Source organism: Schistocerca americana, chromosome 11, assembly GCF_021461395.2.
Source record: "Schistocerca americana isolate TAMUIC-IGC-003095 chromosome 11, iqSchAmer2.1, whole genome shotgun sequence".
Classification (NCBI taxonomy): domain Eukaryota; kingdom Metazoa; phylum Arthropoda; class Insecta; order Orthoptera; family Acrididae; genus Schistocerca; species Schistocerca americana.
In genome coordinates, this window is record NC_060129.1 from 32560231 (window position 1) to 32579597 (window position 19367).

Below are 19367 nucleotides of genomic sequence, written 5' to 3' on the forward strand. Positions count from 1 at the left end.
ATGCCGGGCTACCTCCTTGAATTCCCATCCTGCACTTAGTGATGTCACTTCTTTTGCTTGGAACTCGTGGCGCCATGGGGAACAGTAGAGCCACGCAGGATATGTAAACAGTATGTGCCATTCAGCCACAATTAACAGAATGGAGTGACTAGTAGCCCTTTAAAAGTTCTGTCAAGTCAATAGTTGCAGGCACAGGTGTTAACAAAAGACGGAACATTGGTGTGGTCTTGGCTATCTGTATTTGCTATTGGTTCTACTCTGTGGAAGTCACATTACACAACAATCTTTCTCATCTGAAAAACTGCCCAATTTGAGTTGTGTTGCATGACTTAATACCTCGTGGCATTGCCTTGGAAGGGGTTAGGATAGTGTCTAGCAAGCAGACAAGCTTGTTATGCTATTCAGTTCCCCGCATTCAGCGGTGGATTCAATGATTTGGCAATCCTGAACACTGCTTTAAGTGTGACCATGTTTAGCCTTAGACGAAGTTTTTGATGAGAATCATCTGACGAGTCCATTGATCTGCCCAACTATCGTGGCCATGTGGTTGTATTAAGTGAGAATGACAGTGGAATTTAGATACTCCTTAGTCTGCTCCAGTTTTCTACTGTTGTGGCACACTTTGATTGTTTTGGACTTGGACTCAGGGCATGCTTATCATGCTGTGGCTGTTAATATTACCTCTGTACATCAGCCTCATGGAATTCACCGCTGTCAGCTACTGATAGGCTGACTTCACTCAAGTTACATAAATCACTATTTAAAATTTCTACTAAAATTTTGTACATTTTGATTTTTTGGGGGTTTGTTGGGTCGAGTGCATTTGTTGTACATACTGTCTAGCACTGTTATAATGGTCACGTGCTGATCATATCTATGTGAATCTCACGTCATATTCAGATGTCATCCAGACTTGTGAAAATATAGCCTGTTGGTAAGTAACAGGCACATTTGAGGCTCACAGGCTGGAACAAGCAAAAGTGTGTAAAAGTGTTACTGAGCTCTCATTGTTTTTTGTGTTTGTTCAGTGGCTATTTGTGAGCTGGAGAGTGAAAGAAATTTATTCCGTCTCAGGGCTAGTTACTGCTTACTACATTTAATTGTTCAACTGTTTGTTATTTGAAAGTTGTCATGGAGTGACCTTTTAGCACCTGTTATTTATTTACTGCTACAAGTTGGTTCTGACTACTAATTACTGGTTCTCCTATTTAAAGGGCGTTCTTGAGCTGCTATGCATGCACATTCACATACTGAATCACTTACACATCTTCTACGGTATACCTTAATAGAATTTTCACTGTGTCTGAAGACAGTTATATCGATCTGTGCACGCTCATTCTCTTTTTAATTACTTAACTGCTCACTGGTGCAAGATTTAGAAACTTGCTCTGTCTGTCTGCCTGAAAGTAGCTCTAGAAATCAGTGCACCTGTTTACTTTATTAAATTATCTAGATGCACTTGGAGGTGTATTTTAAGAATTTCCTTTTTCTATTGGTCCCGAGGCAGCTATAAATTGTTCTGTTTTCCAGTATAGCTATTCAGTTTTAACCTTTGAGATGAGTTATGCTTCTGTGTTGTCTTAAAGAGCCATCTGTTTCCAGATAATTATTTGTCCATTTGTTGAAGCATTTTTTGAGTTGCGGTTTGTGAAGATGGAAATTTTGAATCTAAAATCTAAGAACTGGTGTCAACACAGCCTTTGTCTTTAACTATTGCCTTATTTAAATTGTCACTAAACTAAGGTTTGTAATGCCTTCAATCTGAAAAGTTCAGAGTGTTGTTTGTAATCCTGCAAATGTATCTGATTATAATTATTTTTCTTAAATAAATACATTTTAATAAACAATGGAGACTCATGTGAATCCCAATCCATCCAGTCCTTTCACTTAATTTCCCCTTTTCCTGTTGGATGTTGCAGATATACCTAAGTTGAAACAAGGCCATAGGAGTAGACAACATCCATTAAAACTACTGATACCCTTGGGACAGCCAGCCTTGAAAAAACTCTGCCATCTGATCAGCAAAATGTCTGAGACAGGCAAAATACCCCCCAGACTTCAAGAAGAATATAATAATTGCAACCCCAAAGAAAGCAAATGTTGACAGGCGTGAAAATTACCAATCAGTTTAATAAGTCACAGCTGCAGTTGGGAAGGGAGTGAGACAAGGTTTTAGCCTATCACTGGTGTCGCTCAGTCTGTATATTGAGCAAGCAATAAAGGGGCTAAATGAAAAATTTTGAGTAGGAATTAAAATCCACGGAGAAGAAATAAAGACTTTGAGGTTTGCCGATGACATTGTAATTCTGTCAGAGTCAGCAAAGGGCCTGGAAGTTGAACAGAATGGACAGTGCATTCAAAGAGGGATATAAAATGAACATCAACAAAAGCAAAATGAGGATAATGGAATGTAGTCTAATTAAATTTGGTGATAATAACAGAATTGCATTGTGAATAAGACAATTAAGGTAGTAGATAAGTTTTGCTATTTGGGGAGCAAAATAACTGATGACAGTCAAAGTAGAGAGAATATAAAATGTAGACTGGCAATGCCAAGGAAAGCATTTCTGAAGAAGTGAAATTTGTTCACATAGAGTATACATTTAAGTGTCAGGAAGTCTTCTCTGAAAGTATTTGCATTGAGTGTATCTATGTACGGAAGTGAAACATGGACAATAAGTAGTTTAGACGAGAAGAGAACAGAAGTTTTCAAAACGCGGTGGTACAGAAGAATGCTGAACATTACATGGGTAGATTGTGTAACTAATGAGAAGATACTGAATAGAATTGGGGAGAAGAGGAATTTGTGGAACAACTTAACAAGAAGAAGGGACTGGTTGGTAGGACACGTTCTGAGCCATCAAGGGATCATCAATTTAGTATTGGAGGGAAGCATGGAGAGTGAAAATCATAGAGGGAGACCACGGCATGAATATACTAAACAGATTCAGGAGGATGTAGGTTGCAGTAGTTACTCGGGGATTAAGAAGCTTGCACAGGATAGAGCAGCATGGGGAGCTGCATCAATCCAGTCTCGTCACTGAAGAGCACAACAACAACAGAAGCGGTGGGTGTGCTTTGCAACCAGTTTACAATACTCCTTTTGTGACGTAGTGCCTCGCACGAGCTCCACTGGACCCATGGGTGCCCACATGGTTGTTTCCCGGAGTATAATGAAGGCCCCAACAGTGCAAGAGTCTAGGGGCTGTTCCCCTTGTGGGTGACGGAAATGCACACTCCCAAAGGCATGATGAAGGTATCAGGATTCTTCAGACCACGCAGTGCTCTGCCATTGTGCCAACATCCGGCGCCAATAGTTACATGCCTATTTCAGTTGTTGCCGATGTCATGGCGTGGGTCACCAGCTGCACAGGCTCATCATTAGGAGTGTTTGGAGCATTGTGCATTCAGGCACAATTGTACTCTGCCCAGCATTAATGTCTGATTTTAGTTACACCACAGTTTGTTGCCTGTCTTGTTTTACCAAACTGCCCAGCCTATGATGTCTACCATCTGTCATGAGGGGTACTTGCCCAACCCCATAATGTCTGGCCATGGTCTCACCTTTGTTTTTCCATGTGTTGAAGACAACTGCCACAGTACTACTCAAACACCTGACAAGCTGTGCAGCTTCCAAAATGCTCATACCAAGTCTTCAGCCCATCAAAATCTGCTCTCAGTCAAACTCTGGTTGTGTGCATTCCCTATTTTACAACAAGACAAGATGCTCACTGATACTCCAGGCAACATGCTTGTGTCTGACTAGAAGACAAGGTGAGATGCTATTGCCTGGATGAGTTTATACTGATAGCAGATCAGTGGTCATAATGTTTTGGTCGCTGTGTATATGGATTTAGTATTATGACTTCCAAATGGATGCTGGGCAATGCCAAGGGACCATTCCGCAACATTTGAGGCAATTGTCAAATGCATCAATTTATTACAAGGGTGTACGAGAAAATAATGACTAAAATTTTGATTCTGTTCTTAATGTCAGCTGTCATGCATATTACACTGTTGATGTTACCACTTTGCTGAGACAATATGGAGCACCCTCCTGTCGCAGTGTTTAACATGTGTATTATTTAACTGTGTCAGCACGTGAGAAAACCCTCAGACAACATAGCACCAATTCAAATAGTTCATCCACATGTGGAGCACCCTCTCTTTCAGCATGACAATGCCAGACCATACATAACTTTTTTGCACCTGCAACAGGCCGACACCTTTGATTCATAATTATTGATCATCCTCCATATGGTCCCGGTTTGACCCAAAGAATTTTCAGCTGTTTCCAAAACCTAAAGAACACCTTCAAGGACTTAACTCTGATGGTGATGAATTAGTGTGAGCAGAGGTGAGGCTGTGGGTCTGCCAATGAAGTCAAACATTCTACTTTGACAACACCAACAACCTGGTGTCTCACTGGGAGAAAGATGTTCTGTGCCACGGTGATTATGTTTGAAATAAATATATAAACTTTAAGAATAAAGATGTAAAATGTTAATAAAGTTTGTATTAATTAAAATGCTTCAATCATTTCCAAATAAAAATTTTGTGCCATCCTTCCAGCATGTGCTTATTCCCAAAATATACACCAATTAAAAATTAAGTTTTAATTAATTTGGCAAGGAAGGTGGCTTTCTACATCTACATCTACATTTATACTCCACAAGCCACCCAACGGTGTGTGGCGGAGGGCACTTTACGTGCCACTGTCATTACCTCCCTTTCCTGTTCCAGTCGCGTATGATTCGGGGGAAGAACAACTGTCTGAAAGCCTCCGTGCGTGCTCTAATCTCTCTAATTTTACATTCGTGATCTCGTCGGGAGGTATAAGTAGGGGGACGCAATATATTCAATACCTCATCCAGAAACGCACCCTCTCGAAACCTGGACAGCAAGCTACGCCGCGATGCAGAGCGCCTCTCTTGCAGAGTCTGCCACTTGAGTTTATTAAACATCTCCGTAACGCTATCACGGTTACCAAATAACCCTGTGACGAAACGCACCGCTCTTCTTTGGATCTTCTCTATCTCCTCCGTCAGACCGATCTGGTACGGATCCCACACTGATGAGCAATACTCAAGTATAGGTCGAACGAGTGTTTTGTAAGCCACCTCCTTTGTTGATGGACTACATTTTCTAAGCACTCTCCCAATGAATCTCAACCTGGTGCCCACCTTACCAACAATTAATTTTATACACTCCTGGAAATTGAAATAAGAACACCGTGAATTCATTGTCCCAGGAAGGGGAAACTTTATTGACACATTCCTGGGGTCAGATACATCACATGATCACACTGACAGAACCACAGGCACATAGACACAGGCAACAGAGCATGCACAATGTCGGCACTAGTACAGTGTATATCCACTTTTCGCAGCAATGCAGGCTGCTATTCTCCCATGGAGACGATCGTAGAGATGCTGGATGTAGTCCTGTGGAACGGCTTGCCATGCCATTTCCACCTGGCGCCTCAGTTGGACCAGCGTTCGTGCTGGACGTGCAGACCGCGTGAGACGACGCTTCATCCAGTCCCAAACATGCTCAATGGGGGACAGATCCGGAGATCGTGCTGGCCAGGGTAGTTGACATACACCTTCTAGAGCACGTTGGGTGGCACGGGATACATGCGGACGTGCATTGTCCTGTTGGAACAGCAAGTTCCCTTGCCGATCTAGGAATGGTAGAACGATGGGTTCGATGACGGATTGGATGTACTGTGCACTATTCAGTGTCCCCTCGACGATCACCAGTGGTGTACGGCCAGTGTAGGACATCGCTCCCCACACCATGATGCCGGGTGTTGGCCCTGTGTTCCTCGGTCGTATGCAGTCCTGATTGTGGCGCTCACCTGCACGGCGCCAAACACGCATACGACCATCATTGGCACCAAGGCAGAAGCGACTCTCATCGCTGAAGACGACACGTCTCCATTCGTCCCTCCATTCACGCCTGTCGCGACACCACTGGGGGCGGGCTGCACGATGTTGGGGCGTGAGCGGAAGACGGCCTAACGGTGTGCGGGACCGTAGCCCAGCTTCATGGAGACGGTTGCGAATGGTCCTCGCCGATACCCCAGGAGCAACAGTGTCCCTAATTTGCTGGGAAGTGGCGGTGCGGTCCCCTACGGCACTGCGTAGGATCCTACGGTCTTGGCATGCATCCGTGCGTCGCTGCGGTCCGGTCCCAGGTCGACGGGCACGTGCACCTTCCGCCGACCACTGGCGACAACATCGATGTACTGTGGAGACCTCACGCCCCACGTGTTGAGCAATTCGGCGGTACGTCCACCCGGCCTCCCGCATGTCCACTATACGCCCTCGCTCAAAGTCCGTCAACTGCACATACGGTTCACGTCCACGCTGTCGCGGCATGCTACCAGTGTTAAAGACTGCGATGGAGCTCCGTATGCCACGGCAAACTGGCTGACACTGACAGCGGCGGTGCACAAATGCTGCGCAACCAGCGCCATTCGACGGCCAACACCGCGGTTCCTGGTGTGTCCGCTGTGCCGTGCGTGTGATCACTGCTTGTACAGCCCTCTCGCAGTGTCCGGAGCAAGTATGGTGGGTCTGACACACCGGTGTCAATGTGTTCTTTTTTCCATTTCCAGGAGTGTATGATCATTCCACTTCAAATCGTTTCGCACGCATACTCCCAGATATTTTACAGACGTAACTGCTACCAGTGTTTGTTCCGCTATCATATAATCATACAATAAAGGATCCTTCTTTCTATGTATTCGCAATACATTACATTTGTCTATGTTAAGGGTCAGTTGCCACTCCCTGCACCAAGTGCCTATCCGCTGCAGATCTTCCTGCATTTCGCTACAATTTTCTAATGCTGCAACTTCTCTGTATACTACAGCATCATCCGCGAAAAGCCGCATGGAACTTCCGACACTATCTACTAGGTCATTTATATATATTGTGAAAAGCAATGGTCCCATAACACTCCCCTGTGGCACGCCAGAGGTTACTTTAACGTCTGTAGACGTCTCTCCATTCATAACAACATGCTGTGTTCTGCTTGCTAAAAACTCTTCAATCCAGCCACACAGCTGGTCTGATATTCCGTAGGCTCTTACTTTGTTTATCAGGCGACAGTGCGGAACTGTATCGAACGCCTTCCGGAAGTCAAGAAAAATAGCATCTACTTGGGAGCCTGTATCTAATATTTTCTGGGTCTCATGAACAAATAAAGCGAGTTGGGTCTGACACGATCGCTGTTTCCGGAATCCATGTTGATTCCTACATAGTAGATTCTGGGTTTCCAAAAACGACATGATACTCGAGCAAAAAACATGTTCTAAAATTCTACAACAGATCGACGTCAGAGATATAGGTCTATAGTTTTGCGTATCTGCTCGACGACCCTTCTTGAAGACTGGGACTATCTGTGCTCTTTTCCAATCATTTGGAACCCTCCGTTCCTCTAGAGACTTGCGGTACATGGCTGTTAGAAGGGGGGCAAGTTCTTTCGCGTACTCTGTGTAGAATCGAACTGGTATCCCGTCAGGTCCAGTGGACTTTCCTCTATTGAGTGATTCCAGTTGCTTTTCTATTCCTTGGACACTTATTTCGATGTCAGCCATTTTTTCGTTTGTGCGAGGATTTAGAGAAGGAACTGCAGTGCGGTCTTCCTCTGTGAAACAGCTTTGCAAAAAGGTGTTTAGTATTTCAGCTTTACGCGTGTCATCCTCTGTTTCAATGCCATCATCATCCCGTAGTGTCTGGATATGCTGTTTCGAGCCACTTACTGATTTAACGTAAGACCAGAACTTCCTAGGATTTTCTGTCAAGTCAGTACATAGAATTTTACTTTCGAATTCACTGAACGCTTCACGCATAGCCCTCCTTATGCTAACTTTGACATCGTTTAGCTTCTGTTTGTCTGAGAGGTTTTGGCTGCGTTTAAACTTGGAGTGGAGCTCTCTTTGCTTTTGCAGTAGTTTCCTAACTTTGTTGTTGTACCATGGTGGGTTTTTCCCGTCCCTCACAGTTTTACTTGGCACGTACCTGTCTAAAACGCATTTTACGATTGCCTTGAACTTTTTCCATAAACACTCAACATTGTCAGTGTCGGAACAGAAATTTGCGTTTTGATCTGTTAGGTAGTCTGAAATCTGCCTTCTATTACTCTTGCTAAACAGATAAACCTTCCTCCCATTTTTTATATTCCTATTAACTTCCATATTCAGGGATGCTGCAACGGCCTTATGATCACTGATTCCCTGTTCTGTACATACAGAGTCGAAAAGTTCGGGTCTGTTTGTTATCAGTAGGTCCAAGATGTTTTTTCCACGAGTCGGTTCTCTGTTTAATTGCTCGAGGTGATTTTCGGATAGTGCACTCAGTATAATGTCACTCGATGCTCTGTCCCTACCACCCGTCCTAAACATCTGAGTGTCCCAGTCTATATCTGGTAAATTGAAATCTCCACCTAAGACTATAACATGCTGAGAAAATTTATGTGAAATGTATTCCAATTTTTCTCTCAGTTGTTCTGCCACTAGTGCTGCTGAGTCGGGAGGTCGGTAAAAGGAGCCAATTATTAACCTAGTTCGGTTGTTGAGTGTAACCTCCACCCATAATAATTCACAGGAACTATCCACTTCTACTTCACTACAGGATAAACTACTACTAACAGCGACAAACACTCCACCACCGGTTGCATGCAATCTATCCTTTCTAAACACCGTCTGTACCTTTGTAAAAATTTCGGCAGAATTTATCTCTGGCTTAAGCCAGCTTTCTGTACCTATAACGATTTCAGCTTCGGTGCTTTCTATCAGCGCTTGAAGTTCTGGTACTTTACCAACGCAGCTTCGACAGTTGACAATTACAATACCGATTGCTGCTTGGTCCCCGCATGTCCTGACTTTACCCCGCACCCGTTGAGGCTGTTGCCCTTTCTGTACTTGCCCAAAGCCATCTAACCTAAAAAACCGCCCAGCCCACGCCACACAACCCCTGCTACCCGTGTAGCCGCTTGTTGCGTGTAGTGGACTCCTGACCTATCCAGCGGAACCCGAAACCCCACCACCCTATGGCGCAAGTCGAGGAATCTTCAGCCCACATGGTCGCAGAACCGTCTCAGCCTCTGATTCAGACCCTCCACTCTGCTCTGTACCAAAGGTCCGCAGTCAGTCCTGTCGACGATGCTGCAGATGGTGAGCTCTGCTTTCATCCCACTAGTGAGACTGGCAGTCTTCACCAAATCAGATAGCCGCCGGAAGCCAGAGAGGATTTCCTCCAATCCATAGCGACACACATCATTGGTGCCAACATGAGCGACCACCTGCAGATGGGTGCACCCTGTACCCTTCATGGCATCCGGAAGGACCCTTTCCACATCTGGAATGACTCCCCCCGGTATGCACACGGAGTGCACATTGGTTTTCTTCCCCTCTCTTGCTGCCATTTCCCTAAGGGGCCCCATTACGCACCTGACGTTGGAGTTCCCAACTACCAGTAAGCCCACCCTCTGCGACTGCCCGGATCTTGCAGACTGAGGGGCAACCTCTGGAACAGGACAAGCAGCCATGTCAGGCCGAAGATCAGTATCAGCCCGAGACAGAGCCTGAAACCGGTTCGTCAGACAAACTGGAGAGGCTTTCCGTTCAGCCCTCCGGGATGTCTTTCGCCCCCTGCCACACCTTGAGACGACCTCCCACTCTACCACAGGTGAGGGATCAGCCTCAATGTGGGCAGTATCCCGGGCAACCACAGTCGTAGTCCGATCAGGGGATGTGTGGGACGAGCTGGCCGTCCCCGACAAACCCCCACAGTGATGCCCATTGGCAACAGCCTCAAGCTGTGTGCCCGAAGCCAACACTGCCTGAAGCTGGGAGCGAAGGGATGCCAACTCAGCCTGCATCCGAACACAGCAGTTGCAGTCCCTATCCATGCTAAAAACTGTTTTGCAAAGAACGTCTGAACTAATCTACAGAGAGCGCAAACAAATCAACAAAATTTAAACTGTTATTAAAATACAAGATTGCCTAGTAAATGCAGTAATGCTGCTACTTGCGCACTGCTGACACTGCTCGGCGGCGGAAGGAGACTATGCGAATTTACACTATTCAGGTACTAAAATGCGATGCTACACTCTCAAATACTATAATACGCCCGAAATTTATGAATTAAACAATGCAAGTACCAAAAACACGCAAATAAATTAAGAATTAAACTATGTAACAAATGAGTGAGCTAGTAGTATACAACTTGCTGCTCAGCTGCTTATCCAACGGCGGCAGGGAGCACTTTCAACTGATATAATGTCTACATTTATCTGTTAAGGTCATAGGGAAGTTCAGTCCATCAACTAACACAGCACACAGTGTATGAGAAGACTTCTTGTAGGTAAAAGTTAACATTATGGGCACCACTTGGATTTTTTGGTTAACTTTAGGCTGCGCTACTGGTTAATTTTTTACCACATCCTTTAATTGGCTTTCACATTTCTAGGCTTTGTCAGCTCACAGCCACACTACCACCTTTGAACATAGGCTAGGCCTTGAGCTGCACTATGAATCAGTCTCCCACCACAACCAATATTTCAAGGGGGGAGTGAGTCTAGCACCACATTTTAACCTTGTAGCCTTTGAATAGTTCTCCAGTTTAGGTCCAAGGCCAAAGACTCTTAAAATTGATTTTCATTTACATGACTTGTGTTGTGCATACATATCATTCTGTATGCCAAACCATCATTACGTCAGGGGTGAAAGCCAAGGCTTTAACTATGTTGGGTCTAACCACTCTTTTACTGTATTTCATAAAATTTACTAAATTTGCTTTCCTACCGTTTCCTCACTGTGATGGTTTAGAATTAGTGTTGTGATACAGCTTGTCAAATTAATTGCAAGCTGATCACATAGTTTGTACGAACTATAATGAAGCACTCACATATATTCAAATGCAAATGCTGCATTAATGCTATCACAGTACTTCTGCAGTTGCACCTAAGATGTATGCTGAAGCAGACTTTTTCAGCACAGACAGTACACATGTAGTTTGTGTGATTGTGTCAGTATCCTCAATTCTGGTTGGCAGAATAAAAATACAAGTGGCACCATGTGAATTTGTTTCCCTGCTGATGGCTGAATACCCTACAAACAGTTGCACTGCATCAGATTTTAAGGGACATGTATATGTAAGATTATTTACACCAGTAACTTTAACACTGTGGCCGTTTCACAAATGATATGAGTAACAATGTGCAGCAAACACAGAAAGTGCTTATGAACACACCTGTCAATATTTTATGTGTAACCCCATGGCTCCATCAAAACTTCGCTACCAACATACAAATTCATTCTGCTGTGTAACAATTTATGCTTCCATGTGATATTTGTCTGAAATTTAACTTTACTGCTGACAGTTCTACTTACATATTGTTCACATATTCGAAGCCAACAAAATGTATTTCTCAGATTAGTGACCATGTGAGAGTCACTTCAAAATTATTTACAAATTAATGTATTTTGGAAATACAGAAGCGTCCGATTCCACCCGTCTGCTTTGACCCACGATGTCAAAACTACAACTTCAATATGGCGCCTATGACATCATCATGTAAACATGACCACGAACACGAATATACATTGAAAAACCAACACACACACATTCCACAAAAAAACCTAATGAAACTAATGTGACAAGCGTGGGAAATTGGGGGTTTTTGGGTGGGGACAAAGTAAATATAAACAAATTTACACACACACCACCATACCAAATCACACAAAATGACGAAAAAACCGACAAAACAAAACTCCCCAAATTATCCTCTGGAATCTGACACTTCCCTTGACCTATATAGATCAACTGCAGCTCCCAATCCCACAAATTGGAATCTAACACTTCCCTTGACCTATATAGGTCAACAGATACTAACAATACCAAATCATAAAACCCAAAACTACAACCACGACCACAATCATAACTACCTCAAAAAACACAACAAACCAAGAAAATTGGAATGAAACACTTCCCTTGACCTGTTATCCTTACGACATCTCCCTGGTCTGAGACGCCGGAACTTTAGTAAGCCTCATTTCTTCACGACACACTGAACACTTTACAACTTCATCCGAAACTCTGAATAGTTGAAGAAATTTTATTAGAGGCAACGCACTGTCCCCCATCATCGCCGACAATTGAAAACTGTTGACCTTATCGGTCATATCCATTCCTACCAAAGACATAAAAAAAGCCATTTACCAAAATTCACATATGATGAACAGAAAAAACTACGATAACATCGACATAACAAAACCAAAATTGTTAACTCACTGAAAAATATTCCGCTGAAAGCACAGGCACTACCGATACCACACACGTGCAATGCTACCACGCAAATGAACCCCATAAGCCACGTAACACACTACCCATAAACACACTACCAGAAAGAACCACTGACCACAACAATACACCACCTATAAACGTGCCACACATGCAAACTAAACCAAACACATCACCTAACACACAACACGTAAACACACAACAGAGGACCACCGATCACATCAAAACAATAACTACAAACACGCCACTCTCATGAGCTAAATTCCACTAAGTTGTGATGTCACACACCACAACAGCCTTACGTCATGGGTCAAAGCCAACGGGTGGGATCGGATACTTCGCTCAACCCTTTATTTTACATCAATAAATAAATTACAATTCTCATTCCATATCACGATACACTGCAATAATTCGTTAACTCCCGCCATACCATTTACAAATTTAATGACACTCCTAACATTCATTCACTATAGTCACAGTTATTCTTAAGTTGTCTTAGGTAGTCATTTAAAAGAAGCGTATCAGAGCAGAATATACCAATCTTATGGCAACCACTTTATCAGTATAATTGGGTTGTGCATTAAAAAAGTTTTCCATGTTTACTGAACACTAAATTGAAACCCTTCCTCAATTCTATGTGAGGTTTAATACAAGGCTTACTTCAATGCTCTGTGCAAAATGTCATATTTAAGACTGAAAGTTCATCAATTTAGAAAACAAAATTATTCATGTTTCCAGCTGTATGACATCAATTGTATGTATTCACATATCATAATACACACAGAAATTAACGAAACACTTAAGAAATACAAGTAAGCCACTTGCCATGAAGCATAACTCAGTTTGTACTTCATCTGTTCCCTCTTTTTTTATCCACAGAGTTGGCTCCTGGTCCATGGCTTCAGTTCTACAGTCTGAAAAGAAAAAGCAATCAGATAAGAAAAGTTTTACTCAGTTTCTGTTACCATGAGGTATAGCTCAAAGGCAGTATTTTCACTCATATATTGCATGCAGTAAATGGCTGATTACACAGGAAACAGATTGAAAGTGGCTGAGGAAAAGTGTGTTCAGTTATATAAACTCATTTACATTTCTAAGGTCATGAAGAGTGAGAACAATCATAAAGTAACATGCACTGGAAACTGAGCATTTAAAGTTGCTAGGCAACTGCTCCTTTGTAACACTGGCTCATGGATACTGTCCTGCAGTGACAATTATGGTAGATGTGCAATTTTGCGTGCGTGCATTAACTTCAGCATTGCAAACAATCAAGGCAGTCTATAGATTGCAGCGATATTACTTAATAACACCAAATATTTCATTCTACATTTGGTTCATTGTGTTAATTTCAGTGTGATAGGGGCATGATGAAAATCCGGACGTACGGATTGTTTATAAGTGAATATGCATTTCCAACATAGGCATTACCTTGAATCTTCCTTCATCTGTATTCTTTCACGGAAGTATGCTCAATTTAGTACAGTAAGCATCATCATTTTAGAATCTTTACCTGCTATTTAAGAAAACCATATACCTGTACCCTAGACTGCACACTGCAACACGTAAGTTCTCATTCTTGATTACCATCAAGATTAAACATTGGTTAGCATTTTCTAACAAAACTGATTTACTGAAACGACTTCATGCTAACTGTAACTGTGATGAATGAGCTATTGAGTTCTGATGAAATGTAATGGTTTATGTTAGACAAATTACAGTTAATCTGTACCTTTTATTTCGCCAGTTCGTAAATAATGTTACAGTACTCATACAGAACTCCATTAAAACCTACACACTACAACAAACTGGTATTTACACATGATTAGACGAATACTAACGACACGAGTAATCAAAGCACAGTGAAAACTAACAAAATGCAACAGAATTACAGCATTTCCTTTCATGTGAACATACTCAAAACACGATGTGCTGTATATAGTAACTGTGGGCACTTGAAAAAAATGCTTACATTAGCCCTAAAATATGGAGCCGCTATATGTCTACATCACATCACAGAAAATTATCATCACAATCATTATTACTGCTAAGTAAGTCAACATAACCGTACTAACATAGCCAATGTTCGAATTTCACTGTCCGCCTTTTATCGTTAGTCACGAAGTACATGATGGAGATCACTGTATAGAGAAACTGTTCCTGAGAACAGGTCACCCTCTCCGCCGTTTCCTTTACAAAGATACACGTAGCGATTTTACCGGACAGGCCAAAATCAAGCACTAACAACTCAGGCATTTAGTTGTTATGAACATAACCTGAAGAATTACAACATTCACACACCGTCACTAAGCACACTATAGGTGATGTGATCACAATTAAGTACAGAATAAAATCTCATCTTTCTGTACCAATTAAAAATTTAAAAAAAAGAAAAAAAGGCAGCAGCCTCAAACACAGCTACCACAGCGTCATCACAAGATATTCGCGAACTATTACAGTCATCAAACTCAACTGTTCCTGTGGTAGAAATTAAGTACGATGTTAATTTACTCGTGAATCACATTTCTTCACTTACTCTTGTTTGCACTTTATAAACGCTTACAAATTACCTGGAGAATGTCACACAAATTCCCACAACACCACGAGGTTGCCGCGGACTACACAGTACAGTTGTGGCGATTCGTGAATGAGTCGTTCATTTGAACGACTCCAAATAAAGAATCGTAAGAATCGAATCGTCATTCGGACGATTCGTCATTCAAAAGAATCGTAAGAACGATTGCGCGTTTTCGAGTCGTGACGATTTCAAGTTCCAACGATTCATAGATTCTTAGTACGCTATGCTTCGAAGGCAACTTCCGAATCACGCCGAGTCGTGCCGAATGATTACGACCGCCAGATGGCAGTCACGTGGAGGATGCGTGTGAACAAAGGAAGCTCGGAACAAACAAACGAAGTTCGTGGGCCGTAATATTACTCATGAAAACCAAGCTGTAGTGATGGGCTAAACTGCGATTTTCCGATATCAGTGATTTCTGTGAATGCTACTTTTCAGTATCTGTTATTCTTAACTGTGATTTGTCGCAGTTAAGAGTCGCAGTTAAGGAACCTAAGTCGCGTATCCCTCCGCCACTGCTATTTCTGCTACTTCCGCGATTTCTGCGACTTCTGCTACTTCTGCGATTTCTGCTACTTCTGCGATTTCTGTGACTTCTGCTACTTCTGCGATTTCTGTGACTCCTGCGATTTATGCGACGTACCACCGTATGAAAAAGTTACATCTGTCCACACAGAAAATTGCATCTCAACAAACCTGTCATTGGTAAGTATGTTTTACGTTTATTCTTCCGTTGGCTTTAATTTCGTATTAAAGAAACAACTGTGAAAATATTAATAGTGTAATTAATATGTAAGTAGCCGCACAGTACCGTAATAGTTCGTGTTTAGAAAATGAATTCTAACATATTGTTATGTTCATAGGTACCTGAACTACATTTCAGTCACTCAGTAAAGAGATAATTCAAAATATCATTGTCAACAGATCTGAAGAAATTGCCAGTCTTTAGACCGTTTTCGTCAGACGAGAGGTTAGTTTCTAAGCGTTTTGATGGACTTAATTGCTTCAGTGAGATAGTTCTTGCGAATGTGATATAGCAAATATTAGCAAATGTGATATAGCAAATATTAGCAATCTACTGTGTCAATTATATTGCTAGTAATCAGTGACAGCAAAAATTGTTTAATAGTCCTTTTTTTTTTGCAGACGCAGTTCTGACTGATTACTGGTTGCTGTACATATCTATCCACATCACGGCTGTTGAGAGAGACTCGTGAAGATTCAAGACAGCTCTTAGAGGATTTGCAGTTTAAAAGTGAAATAATTATAAAATAAGTGTGCGACTGATTAAAGTGTTTTATTGAAGTTGTTGTGCGATTTTAAAGGAATAATAAATGTTAAATACATTGAGTGAATAATAAAAATCTCATTTTCCACATGTTAAGCCGTCCTATACCCGTAATTTTCCGCCACTTATTTATTGGTAAACACTTGTTGGAGAGTGACATGCCGCCCCCCCCCCCCCTTTCTCCACAATCTTGGTGTGACACTGACCTGTAACATATCCCGAAGTCTACAATATGCATTTTGAGGCTGTTGAATAGCTTAAGTGCATTACTTGAAAGTGGCACAGGAAAAGCTTACTTATGTAGGTGGTAGTAGTGTCGGCAAAAAGTTCTTGTGTGTGAAATTGCCATGTAGAACACCAGGTGTAAAACTTCTCTCCCGAGTCTTGAACTGTGTCGGAACAAAAGTGAGGCATTCATATGACTGTTTTCATTTCTCTACACTTATACAGATGTCTGAGTTCTGCTGTGTTAAGTCCTGTAGGGATGTGGAGTATTAACCAAAACTGTCATATTGGAAGCAGAATCAAACACATTTGTTACGTTACTTGATGTTTTCAGGAGAAAAAGGCAATGTTGCTTCTTATTAATATAATACATTCAGAGTCACAGCAGTATTTGACCAACCATAACTGATGCTGAATGTGCATGTCGTCATATAATATGAAGGGCTTATTTCAATAGTGGTACAAGTCTGTCTATAATGCTTCTGAAATTAGTGATCCAAACAAACATAAATAAAGGTTCATCTCTAGCAAGAAGCCATATGCTTGAATATTTCTGGTATCTCAACTGTAGATTTTTCAGCGCTCATTTAACTTTACGACTCTATATCTCAAAATTAACAAAAATGGACTTGTACCACTACTGAAATAAGCCCTTCATATGCACACACAGCACATCGATCTCGTGAGGCACAAGGTTCTCATAACGAAGTACGTACGTCGGTCAACAGATGACACTAGGAAAAGTATGTTAACTGCGCTTTTTAGTTGCTACTTGCGACTCTTAGTTGCGATTTGTCACAGAAATCGCAGTTTGACTCGGTAGCGAATAGCGTAGTATGAACTTTGCTCAACAGATGGCAGTGCTAACTGCGCTTTTTAGCTGCTACTTGCGACTCTTAGTTGGGACTTGTCACGGAAATCGCAGTTAGACTCCATAGCGTACCGCAGAGATGGGCGTAGTACGAACTTCGATCCACAGATGGCACTGTTAACCGCGCTTTCTAGTTGCTACTTGCGACTCTTAGTTGCGACTTGTCACGGAAATCGCAGTTAGACTCCATAGCGTACCGCAGAGATGGACGGAGTACGAACTTCGGCCAACAGATGCCACTGTTAACCGCGCTTTTTAGTTGCTACTTGCGACTCTTAGTTGCGACTTGTCACTGAAATCGCAGAAAGCAGTGCTAAATTCGACCAATAGATGGCTCACGTCTTTGAACTTGAAATACTATTTGCGACTGCTAACTGTGACTGAAATCGCAGTTAGATTCTGTAAAGTTGCTACTGTGATATCTGTGACTTCTCAGTCACTGTGATTTCTAACAGATACGCGATTTCCTGCCCACCACTACCAAGCTGACACTTGGCGGTGGCTGGCGGGAAGAAGCGTAAAGGCATTTCACATTTACTATCGCTACCGTCAGCCACCGCGCCGACGTCAGCTTTGTTTGCGCGAGTAATACACGAACTAGTGATGACAGAAACGATATACAGCGAGTTCACAGCTCCCAATACACACGATTAAAATCAAGAAATCCAAGTATGATAAATAAATACGTACCTCTTATTTGTTGAAGATGCAATGCAAAACACACACACCTTTACCCACGAGCAATAGCACTTGGATTATGTATATTTCGCGTATCTCGAAAACGGTCCTAACGATTTGGATGAAATTTTGTATTTAGACTGGTGTTTGCTTTTTGAGTTCACCTACATAGTTCCATTCCTTCGTAAAAAGTCAATTTTACAATATATATGGTTTTTATGTTTATCTGTATATAGGTGTCTTTACTTTTACAGCACGCAAAATTTTCTGTGTGGGAGGGCTGTCAACTGCGTTGTGAATTACAAGGGTGATGTGGACGTGGAAAGACATCTTAGCACAGAAAAACATAGGATGATATGAGCCAAACCACGTCTCCCACACTGCTAGATTTAGTTACTATAAAACAGACGTCTGTAGTTAGATACGTTCAAGCCACACAACCAAACTAGCATACCACGTAATTTTGCACCAGCTTTCGCACAAATCGACTCCTCTTCCCTGGCATACTGTAATAAAACAATAGATGCAATCAAATCAAACGTGACCTTTCATCAATTAAGGCATTACACGTATAAATCGACTTGTAACGTCATATGCATATTTACTCATAAATAAACTATTTCTGGCATATCTTGTCATGACACAGTTCGATTCCAAGCCCATTGACAATTTCAGACATGTCCTGCCATCTGTGAGTAAGATGTAGAACTTTTTGCATTCCGTAACAATCGTGCCATCGCAGACTAGAATGAATCGTTAACGAACCGTAGGAATCGATTCGCAATGTGAGATTGAATCGTAGGAATCGAATCGGGAAAAAGAGTCGTGTTGCCCAACTCTACTACACAGAACACGAAGCAGTGGTGGGCAGAAAATCGCGTATCTGTTAGAAATCACAGTGACTGAGAAGTCACAAATATCACAATAGAATCTAACTGCGATTACAGTCATAGTTAGCAGTCGCAAGTAGCATTTCACATCCAACACCGTGAGCCATCTGTTGGCCAAATTCCGTACTGCTTTCTGCGATTTCAGTGACAAGTCGCGGCTAGAAGTCGCAAGTAGCAACTAAATTGCTCAGTTATAGTGCGATCTGTTGGCCAAAGTTCGTACTACGCTATTCGCTATCGAGTCAAATTGCGATTTCTGTGACAAATCGGAACACGAAGTCGCAAGTAGCAACTAAAAAGCGCAGTTAACATTCATTTCCTAGTGTCATTTGTTGACCGACGTGCATACTTCGTTATGAGAGCCTTGTACCTCACGAGATCGATGTGCTGTGTGAGCATATAAAGGGCTTATTTCAATAGTGGTAAAAGTCCATTTTTGTTCATTTTGAGGTACAGAGTCCTAAAGTTAAATGAGCGCTGAAAATTCTGCAGTTGAGATACCACAAATATTCAAGCATATGGCTTC

General features: G+C 42.1%; 1 protein-coding gene across 2 annotated transcripts in view; it reads right to left on the reverse strand.

Moving 5' to 3' along the window:
• LOC124553775 (zinc finger protein 708-like) overlaps nt 1–15128 on the reverse strand; it is a 93068-nt gene extending 77940 nt beyond the window's left edge. For both annotated transcript variants that reach the window (XM_047127710.1, XM_047127711.1), the window contains exons 1-2: nt 14882–15128; nt 13140–13228 (exon numbers count right to left, since the gene is read on the reverse strand). In XM_047127710.1, the coding sequence (XP_046983666.1) occupies nt 13140–13211 (72 nt within the window). In that variant the 5' untranslated portion in view covers nt 13212–13228; nt 14882–15128. The remainder of the gene's footprint in view (nt 1–13139; nt 13229–14881) is intronic.
• Nucleotides 15129–19367: the final 4239 nt, after the last annotated feature.